Below are 14733 nucleotides of genomic sequence, written 5' to 3' on the forward strand. Positions count from 1 at the left end.
AAACAGAAGGGTGAAATTCATTGTTGTTCTTGACCAAATGTGGGAATTTCCTCTCTGTGACTTCTCCAGGGCACTTTCATGGAATGTCAGCCTGAAAGCAGCATCTCCCACCGTTTCCATAAGAACTGTGCCTCCCAGGTCAACGACATGAGCTATTGCCCACACTGTGGGGAAGATGCCTCAAAGGCAAAGGAGGTGACGATAGCTAAAGCAGACACAACCTCCACAGTATCTCTGACCTATGAGCAGCAAAAACCAGCAGCTCTGGAGGGAAGGGCAGACACTACAACGGGAAGGTGAGTCACTGTTCATGGGAGGCCTGATACCCTGCCATGTTGTATATCTGCAACCTTGCACTCTAAATAGTTTGCTATGACAGGCCAAGCCACACCAACAAATAGAAACTCAGGCCACAGCGGTGATATACTAAACTTTCACTTCTGTAAACCTGGCTTCTCGTGTCACAAGTGAAATGCATCTGGTGTCAGTCCAGTTCCCATCCTGATTTGCCTGCATCATAAAATTGCTGCACAATTCAGCCTACCTTGCAACATGTTCAAGCAGGGTCCACTTCAGCAGGGAGGGATTGAAGTGGAGTGGCAGATGTGAGAGTGGCGGCAGCTGGGCCTAGAGTAACAGTGGGTGATTGCACGTCAGAATTGAGGTTGGCAGTTCTGGTCACAAGACGTGGAAGCTTTCATAGGCCCTGCCCACAACACACTTGATTAACCAATCAGAAGTTGTGCATCGGGAAAATCAAAGCCCGTGCAGGGAAAATCAAACTATTATCTGTGCTGGAAGATCCTTCATATTGAACAGCATTCAGGAGAGAGCCTACTTCTTGACATCAGACTTCAAGAGCAGGTTAGACAGGCCCTTGGTTGAAATGATTTTGTCAGGGAGGATCTTGCCTTGAGCAGAGTACTGGACTAGATGGCCTTGTGATGTCCATTCCAATCCTGTTTTACCATGATCCTATGATTCTTTGTTGTTTGCTGCGCTGCTCTTTCTCAGCATACTGGGTAGTACCATCTGCCCCATTTTCCTGCAGTATTTGTTGCATGGTGCCAGTCTGAGTCTGAAGGCAAATCCCAGCTGAAGGAACCATGAAATACATTTGTTTATTTCTCAAATTTAAGGCCATTTTGTATTTAAAATTCTTTTTCTTGCCTCATTTGGCATAAGATGCACATATTCTTGTCTGTTTTTAATGGCTATGTTTGTATGTTTCCTTTTTTTCACTTTAGTGGCACCGGAATGCGGTTGTCAGAGGAAGACAAGCCGGAGAGTTCAGCTGCTGAGGGGTTTGACATGGCTGGGTCTTCTGTTTTTGTGAAGCCTGCCACTGGCCTGACCCAGGGACCAGTTAAAGAAACCTTGGAAAGCGCCTTGATTGCCCTGGATTCAGAAAAGTAAGAACTGGTCTTGAATTCTTTTAAATGGCACCTGGTTTTGTTGAACTGGAGCAAAGCAAGATTTAGTGTACCTGAATATGAGTCCACTTGAACATATGGTGTGTTTCTATTTAGGATGGTCGTTCTGCAGGCACTGAGGATTATGGATTTTTCCAAACAGTTTCTGCTTTTAACCTTTTTACTGATCAATTTGCTAGTGGGGAGTAGTTTGTCCTCCTTACCACTAAGGTTGACCTGTCCAGGCGTTCTCATTCACAATATTAACACCCCAGAGGTTCTTAGTCAAGCATCAGTGCCTCAGATTTAGCCCCCTATGAGCAGGTGTCCTTCTTTTGGCTTTATTTGGAATTATTTAATCCCATTTACCTCACTACCAGGCTGGGTTCATTGTTTCAAATTGAGAAATTGAAAATTTCCAAATATGTATTTTCACACAAGTATGTCACAACTGATTTTGGCTGACTGTGTACCCACAGCATCCTGCTCTTTGCAACTATCTCACAACATTTTTTCCATTAAAAAAAGAAAAAACCAAACAACTAGAAATCAAGATTTTTTCAGTTTGCTGTACAAAGATGCATCTTCACATGGGAACTTGAGGTTTTTGCTGGAAGATGGTCCAGTTTTCAAGGGGAACCCACACAACACAATGTTTGTGCTTTTTAACACCACAAATAAACATTCTGCTTGAATGCGTCATGCACGTGTACACGCATTATCACTTTTCAGTGTTGAGTTTTCCCATTACAGGGCTGTTGTAGTTTAATGCTCCTGAGTAAGAAAGCTAAGTTTCCATGTAAAATGGGATTTTGCCTTCTTCCCCTATAAACATGTCAAAGAGATGCTCTGCCCTGGTGAGCTTAATAATCTAAGCAAGCGCAGCACATCCAGGTGTAGTTGTAAAACATGATCTCTTGGTGACTTCCCAGTTAAAGATTACTGATTTGAGTGGCCAAATTTTTTTTTCCATTAGCCCTGCTGAGCCAGCAGAGCTATGGGAGAATGAGCTGAGTTTTGTTCCTCCTGTGTATCACCAACATAATTGCTTGCTAAAAGTCCAAATTGTTTATACATATGCCATACCAAGGAAGGCCACAGATCTGCCCAGTTACCCTTTGAAGGGCTATGGGGATGCACACATGCAGCAGAGTGCAGGATTTGTCCTGAAGAACCTTTCATTACTGGTTGAAGATCCATAAATTAGAGAGAACTCAGCTTTGGGATTCTGGCTTGTTTGCAGTGCTGCCAAGTGGGAGACACTGAACATCTTTTTAACTCATAGAATAGTGAAGAAAACATAAGCATGGAGCCCCAACCTGTTTTAAAGCCGCCTTACAGAGTAGAGCTCTGTAGAGCTTTTGCATGTTTCCAGCTCTGTAGAGCTTTTGCATGTTTCCAGCAAGGGTGAGCACCAAAGACAAGAGCGTATTATATCTAGCTGTTTTGAGTGTCTGCCTTCAAGCAATTATCTAAATACCTGTCCACCAAAGGGGCATCTAATGCTATCCAGGAGGACTCTGAGCACCTTCAAAACATGTTAACTGCCTCAGGTTAGCAAGCATGGCAAAGGTCTGTTCAGAAACTGAAGCACATGGCATGTTCTCACTAAAGGAAATGCTAACGAAGCCTGAAGGGTGCTAACTGCCTCTAATTTGTGTGTGCGCGCGTGCACATGTGCGCTTGGGAATACTGCTGTCCCAAAGGCGAATGGAAGCTGTTAGTTCAACAATGTCCTTCAGGGAAAGCAAATTCACTTTGGATGGTCCTGGACAGTCCAGATGTCCTGTATGAATAGTCACCAAGAAAATGGCTTTTGGTAATGGCAGTGAGGAAGGGATACATAGGGTGCTGAGAACTCTTTAATGACTACTAATAATCCCCTTTTTCTATCACAACAGACCCAAGAAGTTACGATTCCACCCAAAGCAGCTGTACTTCTCTGCCAGGCAAGGGGAGCTCCAAAAGGTCCTGCTTATGTTAGGTAAGTGGATCTTTCCTAGAATGGTACTAGTTTGGCTGTCCTCCCAGCTCCTGCTAGTCTGTTGCGAAAGTCCAGACTTGCATTTGAACCAGGCATGGTTTTATACAGAGTCCCAGAGTCCTATGCCCACAGATATCCTCTGTGTCATTTTCTAGTCTGGCAAAATTTGCCTGTCTGCATGTTGGGTATTCACATAAGGTGCTGACAGATGTGGGGGGTGGGGGGGAGCACTTTACTGGAAGCAGCAGTGTGTTACTTCGACTTGGCTCCGCAGCATCTGTATAGATCGAGTGCTTCGGTGGGGCTTTTTGGCACTTTTAGCTAAAACTGATTCAATCAACTGTTAGATAAAAGCGCCAAAAAAGCCCCACTAAAGCACCTGATCTACACAGACACTGGGAAAGCCAGATGCAAATAACGTGCTGTCTCTTGTGGACATGCACTTGGCTCGGCGTGGGAATGCGCCGAGTTTAAATAAAGCATCAGCTTGTTTTTTTTTTTCCCCATGTCTGCAAGCAGCTATGCTGTACAGAGGGTGTTTAATTAGGATGGTAAGTGGGTTTGCAAAGAGAGGAAGTTCTTCCGAGCATGAAGCATTATTGCAGGGAGGGGGCTCAGTAATATGCAACCAGAGGATAATTTTGAGCTACTGATGTTGCTTTTATCACTGATCACATGAGAAGGTATGCTCTTTTATATTTTTTCTTTTCAGGGACATTGTCAATAATTTTTCCTACAAATCTTTTTCTTTCCTCTCCAGTAGTGTGTAATATGTTCTTGCTAGTCTTTGAGGCTTTTCAGTGACTAAACATCTTTGCCTTTCTGGCAAGTATTAACTTCATTGTCTGCATCTTCAATACCACTAAAATTTGCTGCACGAGTATTTATTTAACTCCAGCTTCATCCTATATAACATGTTGTTATGCCCAGACATCTTTGCCTGGGCGCCATCCTCAACTGTCAGTTTCCACACAGCTGTGAGAACCCTTGGCCAGATCTAAGGTCGCGGTAGTTGAAGTAGCTCCATTAACTTCAGTGCAGCCTTCTTTTTGCAGAAACAGAGATGAAGGACCAGTGATCCAAAAATTATTTGCTGATAGAATGAGATGGTGATGTGGAGTTTTTCCTTCCTCTTTCCAGCTTCTATATTGCATTAATAGAAGCCACAATTAGATTTAAATAACTTTCCTCTTCACTTTTCCCTGTCAACAATTGTCTTTGCTGCCATCGGGATGTGGAGAAAGTGACTGGTGTAATTTAAAAAAAAAATCTGAAGAAAGGCATTCACAAAACGATTTCTCATTTAATAGTTAGCTCATATTATGTTTGAGAAAACCCCTGTCCTTGAAATAGCCACTTGTAATACCTTTGTGATTTGTAACAATGTGGACTTTTGAGTTGGGAACTTTGTAACAAGTGTAATAAATAAGTTAAAGGAAATTTTGATGCTGCCCCAAAAATATTCAGTTATCTCCCCTATAAGCTTCTTTTAGTGATGGTTTCCTATTATGCTGTCAGAAATCTTTGTATTCCAACTGGACCAAGTCTCTCTTTGTTTTTCAGTGGATGGAATTGACCCCAACTTTAAGATGGAGCATCAGAATAAAAGAACCCCTCTCCATGCAGCCGCAGAGTCTGGACATGTAGACATCTGCCACATGCTGATTCAGGTTCATCTCCTCTTATGTTCTCCAAACCAAGAAGTTTCTTTCTGTGCCTTGTTCTCCTTTCTTCAAAACTGAAAAACATTTGGGAATTTGTTTTTCGAACTCTCCTAACAACTCCTTAAAAATCAGGATTTCAGTTTCTTTTGCATTGCAGATGTCCTGCAGATGAAAGGTTTAATCTGTTTCTGGGCTATTGTGTCTTAACTAACAAGTCCAAGAACAAAGTTTGTCTTTCTAGAATAATAAGGATAGAGAGTCTTTTCTCTATTAAATTATACAGATGATGTCCAAAAAGCAGCTGTGAATGTTACAGCAGCACAAAATATGCAACTGTCGAGTACCACATGTGCTCAACAGTTCCTTTGTGAGCATGGAAGAGAGTGGCTAATGAGACTCTCTGAAGAAGAGATCAGTTTTGACCTCTCCTTTCCCCAATTCATCTTTATGCAAATGAATGTTCTTTCTGTGGATGACCTGGTTGTAAATCTATATATCCTCCCACTTCCTATTCTGAACACTAATAATAATAATTGTTTTTCTATTTGCCTTGGCCACTTAACAGGCTGGTGCTAACATAGACACCTGCTCAGAAGATCAGAGGACCCCACTGATGGAAGCAGCAGAAAATAACCATCTGGAGACTGTGAAATACCTTATCAAGGCTGGAGCACTGGTAGATCCTAAGGTAGTGAGCAGTTCCTTATTTGGTTCTTGAGAAGCCTTGGTGAGCCTCCCTTTCCTTTCTTGATGGGAGGCCAACTCTGGATGCCAGAGTCCAGTTCAGAGGAAAAGGGAGCCTCTTTCATTAGTGTATACACATTTGTGAAGGGGCTGATGGGTAATATCATTTTTTTAAAATGATTTAATACTACCTAGATTTTTAGCTCTCTGGGGCAAAGCCTTTCTTTTACTATGTATGTATGTGTACAGTGTCTAGTACAGTGGGGATCTGATCCCTGTCTGAAGCCTCCAGTTGCTTCTGTAATAAAACTAATTAATAACAGTGGGTTCTGAACAGCATGAGTGCAGGGAAATGATTTCAAGGGTTTTATTTTTTCTACCTCTGTGTACTCCATTACCTCAGAACTAGGCTTTTGGGGGAACATTTCTTTTAAAAGGCCTTTAATTAGGCACCTGTAAATCCACTGAATTGAAAGAGGGGAGAATTTAGATGTCCAAGTATTTGACATGCAACTGGTTGCAGGGCCTCTGCAGGGGCAAACCCAGAGGCAGTTTAAAAAATATTGCCCTCTAATTTAAACCAATACGATAAAAAAAAAAAATGGCTGGCTGTTTGCCCACAACCTGGTCTGGCTGTATTGTACTCTTGGAAAATACACGGATCATTTATTAGTCTCATAAATCAGATGCCATTTGGAGCTCAGGAGCCCCCCCCCGCTACGAACTTCATATAGTTACAACCTGCTCCCTTTGGCATGCTCTTCAAGATATTGCTAAGGAAAGGAGCAGTGGAACAGTGATGCTCTGCACATGAAGGAGCTGGTCTGCGCCTGTGAAATTATCTTGCTGGCAAACTCCTAGGTACCAAATGCACACTGGTGTTAGGCCTTTGACAATTCCCCAGGATCCCTGTTCCCCAGGATCCCTGTTCATGGAGGAGCATGGGGGTTCCAACTACCTGGTGTCAAGAGCAAAATCCAAGTGTGTCTTGTTTGATATGTTAAAGGTAGGGTACCAAGAGATTTTTTTTCCTTTTTGTGAAGGTGACGGAGAATAAACATGAACTAGCACAAGCAAATTAGTACTGTTAGAACCACAAGGCCATTATTGAAATAAAATAACTGGAAATCTAGACTAGTTTATTATTTTAATTAGCTTCTTGTAACAAATTAGTCATCTTTGAAAGGAGCAGCAATGCACTAATAAATCAATTGGGGTGGTTTTGCTGAGAGACGTAAAGATTAACTGCTGCATGCCTGCTTTTCCTCCTTGCTGGGGTAGGAGGATGATCTGACAAGATGGGGCGTGGGGAAAATTGTGAATTTCACTAATTGGGTCTGTGTCTACGACCCTTATGGGGAAAAGTTGCTGATCTTGTTAGTGTGATAGGTTAGGAGCCTAAACCTGGTTCTGTTTAGGTAAATGAGAGTTGAAATTACCTCCTCTCTCTGGAGCGTTGAGAAGCCGCAGTTACTCCATGAGAGCCTTGCCAGAGGAGTGCTGTGCTATTGGATGCTTGTGTCAGGCATTTTAAAGAGAGAGCAGAAACATCCTCTGCCCCAGTCAGCCCCTTACAGTGTTATTTATCTCTTTTCTGAAACTTCAGGCCCCTATGTGATTTAGATCATACCATCTACTAGGCATAGATGCTGTCTAAGCTCAAGACCTATGTGGGGTATGGCCTGCATCCCCTGACATGGAAGAGGTGTCTTTTGTGTTTTATGTGGAGCTCACTTGAAGACATAGCTTGGTTCTTCAGATTTTGTAATTTGCTTTCAGCCCTTTGGGGATTTCTGTGTTAAGTGTGTGTGAGGTAAGTTTAGATTTATCAGACCACGGCTGATTCCTGAAGTTACGCTGTGCATCTCCCAATGACACTCAGGCCCCCAACCCTTCCATTATGTTGAACATGTATTTTAAACCTGCCAGCAACCTCTTCTCTTAGGCAAGTGTAATCTGCAGTTCTGCTCAGCCTTCCAGGCCCTTGTGTGAGACCTCATGTCTTGGGCATCCATAACAATACTGCCCTGCTATGATGTACTGGCCAGCTTTATTTGAATAGCTACTGGTGTTAAAGAAAGTAAATGTAGACAGTCTTACATGTACGGACAAGACGGGCCAGACTCTTGAGGTAAGGCACAGTCCTCACAACATTACCAAGATGCCTGATGGGCAGGGATGCAGCACCTGGGGAGAGTTGGAGAATTCCAGACTCCGGCGTGATGAGCAGTAGGGATGGCCCTTTGAGGGTGGAAATGCCATCAGCAGTATGGGGAAGTGGGAGCTGCTAAGTGTCGACTCTCTGCAAAGCTATCCAGGTCCCCATTTCTGTTCCTCTTTCCTCCTGCATCTGTGCTCTTCAGTGGTTGTCCTTTGGGCTTCATTTAACAGCTCTTTGTTCTCTCACTCCTGAGCAATGGCTGTGGCTATCCTCTCACTTGATAGCCACAATGTGCAATATCAAGACTTTTAGTTGGGAAGCAGTTTTCCCTGAGTTATTCTATGTTTGTTTGTTTTTCAGGATGCAGAAGGGTCCACGTGTCTGCACTTGGCTGCCAAGAAAGGGCATTATGATGTCGTTCAGTACCTTCTCTCCAACGGGCAAATGGACGTCAACTGCCAGGTAAGGCTCTTCTGGACGGGGCACGAGTAAGATGGGTTGCTTTCCCTTAATCAGGAACTTCTTTCCTTGGGGCCCAATGTGTTAACTGCAGTGTAAATACTCATGCACTCAATTTAAAGCACCATAAAATGGCAAACCAGCCATAAAACTATTCCATATGTAATGTGAGCAGTTTTTGGCTGGTTTGTGTGGCACCTTAAATTGAACATGTGTCTGGGCTGACAATTAGCCTGTTTTTGGCTCAGTCTGGTAACTGCACCCAGGTCTGGAACTGGCCCCAATGTGGTCCCTGGTCTGAGCCAGAAATCGACTGATTGTTGACACCAGCCCCAGACCTGTGGGCACCCAGCTTTCAACTTACCAGTGTAAGGGCAAGGGAGATTATGATCCTGGGCTCCCCCTGCACTGGCAGATAGGGTGTGCTTAGGATCTGATCTCCAATCCCAAAATCATACCTCTTGCCATGCAGATGTGGTACATTTAAATGAATGTCTGCCAGGGGCCTTAGAATCACAGCAGTTATGCAAATACATGCTTCTGCAGGCAGGAGGATTTAGAGGAGCAAAGTTGCTTGGATAAGTGGGCCACAATCCATTTGCTGTTTAAATGTCATTTTGCAGCTTATAAGGCCCGTTCAGGGAGACCGTACTTCTCTCTCCCTAGCGGAAAGCTTCTAAACAGCCAGGCTATCTCATCAACAAGCTGCCTCCTGTAGTGCTTTCTGCCTTTTCTGACTGATTCCTCTGATTCACTGCTTTCTCTAGGCCCACTTCCTCCCCAGCCATGAGGCCCTTTTTCCCAAGGATCCCATGAGCAAGGCCTTCATCTTCCCTTGCAGATGAATCATTATCTCACTTCCCAGCAGCAGAACTACTGGGGGAGTTCACCTGTGGCCTAAAGTAACTTTTCTGGGAAGGGAGGATAGGCACTCAGCAGCCAAGCCATGTTAAATGGAGCATCCATCAATAAAAAGTGAGACAGCACTGCATTAGATACAAGAACTCTGGCTGGTAGCCTGGTCTTGGCTGCCTGATGGCCCTTCAGTCAATGTATTTGTGGTGCTGTCTTGACCTGCGAGCCCTGATGCTGCAATCTGAGCTGCACTGGCAGGCCCTTACTCCCACTAGGAGCCTCTGACCAGTGTGTGGAGCTGCACAGGAATGCGAAAATCAATCCAGGTGGATAGTTTGGAAACGCACTGTGCTGTACATGCAGCACAGTAGGACGCTCTTCCCAGCAACGTGCATTTAAGTGGCAGTGTGAGCCAGTCCAGTGGCTTCCTTAGTGATGGGACGTCTCTCATGGGTGCTGCAGGGCTAGGAGACAGTAATGTAGACACAGCCTTGCCTATTCTGTGTGCCTCATGCTTTCTTTTTCCACTCCCCAGGATGATGGAGGCTGGACGCCAATGATTTGGGCCACCGAATACAAGCACATTGAGCTGGTGAAGCTGTTATTAGCCAAGGGGTCGGACATTAACATTCGAGACAATGTAAGGCACTTACAGGAGTTTGTTTATTTAGTAACCCTCCCCACAATTCACAAAGCAGATTCCAGACCCCTGGAAAATACAGCAAGGAGCTGTGGCCTTGGGAGGCAGTGCAGTATGGGGGAAAATGGCTGGTGAGGGTTTGCTAAGGGAGCTCCCCCTTTGTTTGTATTTAGGTGGAACTGTGCAGGAGTTGGAGGGCTCTCTGCCCCATGTATTTCCTGTAACAGTATGGAAGAGTCCTGTACCTAATGTGGGCATATCTGTTGCCTTATGTGTAGAAGGAAGCACTACGCTGAAAAGGTCTTGCAGGTGTGAGCCTACATAAAGGAAGACAAATTCCAGGCTTCGGAGAATTGCACCTTCTGTGTGCTTGGCTGTCGGAGATGCTGAGCCCCTCTGACTTCAAGGGAAAGGCCACACAGTACCTCTAGGGATCAGGCCGTGAGAGCCCAATTCTGCAAACTCTTAATTATACGAGTGATTACAAATGGGACCACTTGCCTGTATAGGGGCTAATTCCTTGATCACACTTACTGCTAGAGAAGATACGTCATGGGTACTAATGAGGGACTTAGGAGAAAGGAGAGAGAGCATCTAGTCCTCCTCTGAGGAGAGGAGGGGACACTATGTATGACACTAAGATGTGGGGGGAAGTGGGTATGCTAGTAGGAAGGAACAGGCTGCAAGCGGATCTAGACAGGTTACAGGGGTTGGCCGAAGAGTACAGGATGGGGTTCAACACTGACAAGCGCAGGGTAATGCACCTGGGGAGGAAGAACCAGCGGCATACCTACAGGCTGGGGAACTCCCTTCTTGCCAGTGCTGAGACAGAAAAGGATCTTGGAGTCATCATTGATGCCACAATGAACATGGGCTGACAGTGTGGGAACGCTGTCAGGAAGGCCAACCATACCTTGTCGTGCATCCACAGATGCATCACGAGCAGGTCCAAGGAGGTGACCCTCCCCCTCTACGTGACACTGGCCAGGCCGCAGGTGGAGTACTGCATCCAGTTCTGGGCACCGCACTTCAGGAGGGATGTGGCTAATATGGAGAGGGTCCAAAGGAGGGCCACCCGCATGATCAGGGGTCAGCAGGGCAGGCCGTACGAGGAGAGGCTGAGGGACCTGAACCTGTTCAGCCTCCAAAAGAGAAGGCTGAGAGGGGATCTAGTGGCAGTCTACAAACTAGTCAAGGGGGACCAGCAGGCATTGGGAGAGTCCCTGTTCCCCTGAGCAATCCCGGGAGTTACAAGAAACAACGGACACAAGCTAGAGGAGGGTAGTTTCAGGCTAGACATTAGGAAGCACTATTTCACTGTCAGGGCAGCTAGGACCTGGAATCAACTTCCAAAAGAAGTGGTGCTGGCCCCTACCCTGGGGGGTCTTTAAAAGGAGGCTGGACAAACATCTGGCCGGGGTCATTTGACCCCAGTACTCTTTCCTACCATGACAGGGCGTCGGACTGGATGATCTCCTCAGGTCCCTTCCGACCCTACTAACTATGAAACTATGAGAGGTATCAGCCCTACCACCACTGCTATTTTTGGCAGCATGTCTCCCATTTTCCCTCTTTCCAAAGGTCTTCTGAGTCCCATGGATGTATGAAGCCATTTCCTGTTCATCTCCCCAGATGCTTCTTTCTGTGTCTGTCAGATGCTGGCAGGGATAGATGTTGGCACATTTACCTCACTGTGCTCAGATTGCCTCCAGCTGTTCTCTGCCTGAAAACCCTCCTCTGTTGGACCCTCCATTTATTTGGTAGCTGAAGTTATTCTCCAAACAGGTGTTGGTCTGACAACAAATGAGTGCAAGAGTCAAAGTAAGAGGGGGCTTTCCAGATTATTGCGATTAACTTCATAGGCATAATACCAGCTATGAACAAAATGATCCTTTGTTTGATCTGTGTTAAAAGCCTCCAGCTACCAGTCTCCCCATGATCACTTATTAAACTAGCGGTGAAAATAATATTAGTCTATCCAACAGTTTTTTTGCAGGGCAGCTGCTTGGCACATATATTAGTTTGTCCACAATTCCAGCATTTGCTGGTGTGTAGTTACTTAAGAGCCAGATCCAGCCAAGCTTACTCATACTGAATAGCTTGAGAAGGACTGCTGATTTTAATGAGGCCACTGCAGGAGTAAGTTGCTATTCTGTGAGGGTAAACAGGGCAGGATTTAGGTGGATGTTGGTACATTGTTTTTTGTAGCCTGATAAGCAGTAGGTGCCCTGGTGTTATTTGCTGTATCAATCTTCTTAATCTTCAGAACTGTGTGGGGTGTTGCCACTTATTTCTACATGTCAGGGAGTTGAAGGTACGTGTGGAATGTCCCCCTGCACCTGAGCATCTTTTTTTTCTAAAGGGTAGATGAATTTACAGAAGCTATAAGGTAGGAGGTGTTTGCTGTCTATGAAAAACACCATGTTAAATAGTAATCATCATCATGTTATCATAATCAGCATCTTTAGTTCTTGTCATGCCAAAGAATTCCAAGGTGTGCTATAAATTACATAGTAACGAAAATAGGTATTTTAAAGTGATGATCCTATTCAAAAAAGAATACTGTTTAGATATTTCTAGTGATTCAGTGAGAGATGATGAGCATATACAGTAGTTAAGAGATACCTGAATTGAGACAGTTTGCTCTCTCTCTCTCTCTGGCCAGTGACTTGCTTTCCAGCACCTTCTTACTCCAGAGAATGTGATCTGCTTGTTCCCACTGGGCTCTTTCTCTTTTGATGCTGTAGCTTTGGGATACATGCTAGTTTTGCTACATGTCTGGCTTGGATGGCTCAGCTTCCGGCCCCTGCCAGTGTTTGCTGGTGTCTGTCACCTCTCCCTGTGGATTGATTCAGATCACTCTGTGGCTTAGAGACAAATGACTCATCTGTACATGCAAGGAAAGTGATGCAAGAGTTTGTGTGCAGCCTCCCCATCTGCAGTAAGCGTGGAGGTGGTTGTGGTGAGAGCTCCCTGCGTGTCTCTGCAGAGAGTTCCTTGCTTGTCTGTGGTAGGGTGGTGTTCTCCAAGCTAAAATGAGAAATCCCATGAAAGGAGAAGGTAGGCCACATGTTGGAGGCCAGAAATGCAGAGCTAAGGATGGTGAAGTCCCAAAGGCACTAAGCAGCCTCTCCTGTGTTTTTCCCCTCCAGGAGGAGAATATTTGTTTGCACTGGGCAGCTTTCTCCGGCTGTGTTGACATAGCAGAAATACTGCTGGCTGCTAAATGTGATTTACATGCAGTAAACATTCATGGAGACTCACCACTGCACATTGCAGCCAGGGAGAATCGTTATGAGTGCGTTGTGTAAGTATAGCTCCTGCCTGCTCTGCCTCCTTTACTACTTGTTCCCTTCTCTGTTGAACCCTGAATGGGAAGTTAAGAAATGCTTTCCTCTTTGAAAGTAAAACAAAAGGGGGATTCACCAGTGCCGTGCACCTGAGCAAGGTAGTGTGAAATGTATGGGTCTGCTGCCCACATACACTGAGGGCATGCTATGCCACTCCGGTAACACAAAGAGTCTGGAATTTGGAATTTGGATGTACGTTTACCATGCATCCATTCTAAAGCATCTTTCAGCTGGCAGGGAACCACATCCTCATGTCCAATGTGGTAGCACTTTGCAGGCACTTTGCACAGGTGTCAATGACAGCACAAGGGACATGGCAGGGGGAAACAGGCCCTTTTCTGCAGCCAGGCAATTAGAGCATGTGATAGCTCCTAGCAGTGAACCCGTTTGTGGAGAGCAGTGCCATACCTTTTTAAAATGGTTGCAGGGAAGTCCTGATTGCATGCTACAATCCAGGTAAGAGAGGGAGAGAGCGCATATGGCATCCCTAAGGTGAAATTCGCTCCAGTGCAGCACGGGATCTGTCTCATTCTAAGCTCTGTTTATACTCTCAAAATAGGACTGAAATGGTGCATAGACCTCCTGCTGGGTCCTCTGCATTAGCATGTGGAACATCCCAGAGCAAAGCTGGTGTGTCTAATGCATCGTCACTCGAAATGGGCGCCAGCCTTATGGAGGTTTTAAATTGGTCGCTGTCGTTAGTGAATTCAGTAGGTACGGCCATAAGGAACTGAGAAGTACAAATTAGAGCCCAGAATAAATCTGATTTACCTGCCCTTGTCTCTACCACTCCTGAGCTGTGGTTCCAATCCTGTACTTCATGGGCCAAGAGGGTTTTATGTCCACTTGAATCTAGGCTTGTTACCAGCAAACTCCTCTTCATGGGGCAGGGTGTGGGCCCAGGTCTCTGGCACATTAGCCTGCCAGTTCTAACCTACTGGCCTGCCCACTTTCTAGTTAACCTCTATAAGTATTGTTCAGCAAACCTGCTTGTAGAAATGAAATTAAGGTCATTGCTTGCTTCTGTGGATTCTTCATCATAAGATTAGTCCTGCTAAGATTACCTTGAGGGGCATCTCTACAATGTCTGGTGCTTCCTTTTCTAATGAGCTGTTTCTGGGATTGCATCTTTTGTTGCTGTTTTGCAGCCTCTTTCTGTCCCGTGGCTCAGATGTCACCCTGAAGAACAAGGAGGGTGAAACTCCACTCCAGTGTTCAAGTCTCAACTCTCAGGTGTGGGTGGCTCTACAGATGAACAAGACCCTCAAAGATTCATCTTCTGACAAACCTGCCCAGATAGAGAAAGTAGTGAGCAGGTGAGAGTTCAGTTCATTACTCCAAGACTGAGGACTGAAGCCTTGATTTCAACTCATTTGGCTTTTTAAACTTGTGCTGAAGTTGAATGGAGCTCAGGGAGAATTAAGCACATGCTGATCAGGACTGCAGTTCATGCACTTATTCACATGGAACTATCCTCAAGCAAGAAATAATTCATGAGTCCAAGTGGGAAGAAACAGATTCGGG

The 14733-nt window shown here is 45.1% G+C and overlaps 1 protein-coding gene across 8 annotated transcripts in view; it reads left to right on the plus strand.

Annotated features, from left to right (window-relative positions):
• EHMT1 (euchromatic histone lysine methyltransferase 1) overlaps nt 1-14733 on the plus strand; it is a 153252-nt gene that overhangs the window by 113998 nt on the left and 24521 nt on the right. For all 8 annotated transcript variants that reach the window (XM_006273851.4, XM_006273854.4, XM_006273855.4 and 5 more), the window contains 9 exons: nt 70-296; nt 1248-1412; nt 3314-3396; nt 4960-5066; nt 5626-5748; nt 8266-8367; nt 9755-9859; nt 13012-13166; nt 14358-14525. In XM_006273851.4, coding sequence (XP_006273913.2) covers nt 70-296; nt 1248-1412; nt 3314-3396; nt 4960-5066; nt 5626-5748; nt 8266-8367; nt 9755-9859; nt 13012-13166; nt 14358-14525 — 1235 coding nt within the window. The remainder of the gene's footprint in view (nt 1-69; nt 297-1247; nt 1413-3313; nt 3397-4959; nt 5067-5625; nt 5749-8265; nt 8368-9754; nt 9860-13011; nt 13167-14357; nt 14526-14733) is intronic.

This window comes from Alligator mississippiensis, chromosome 12 (genome assembly GCF_030867095.1).
Source record: "Alligator mississippiensis isolate rAllMis1 chromosome 12, rAllMis1, whole genome shotgun sequence".
Classification (NCBI taxonomy): domain Eukaryota; kingdom Metazoa; phylum Chordata; order Crocodylia; family Alligatoridae; genus Alligator; species Alligator mississippiensis.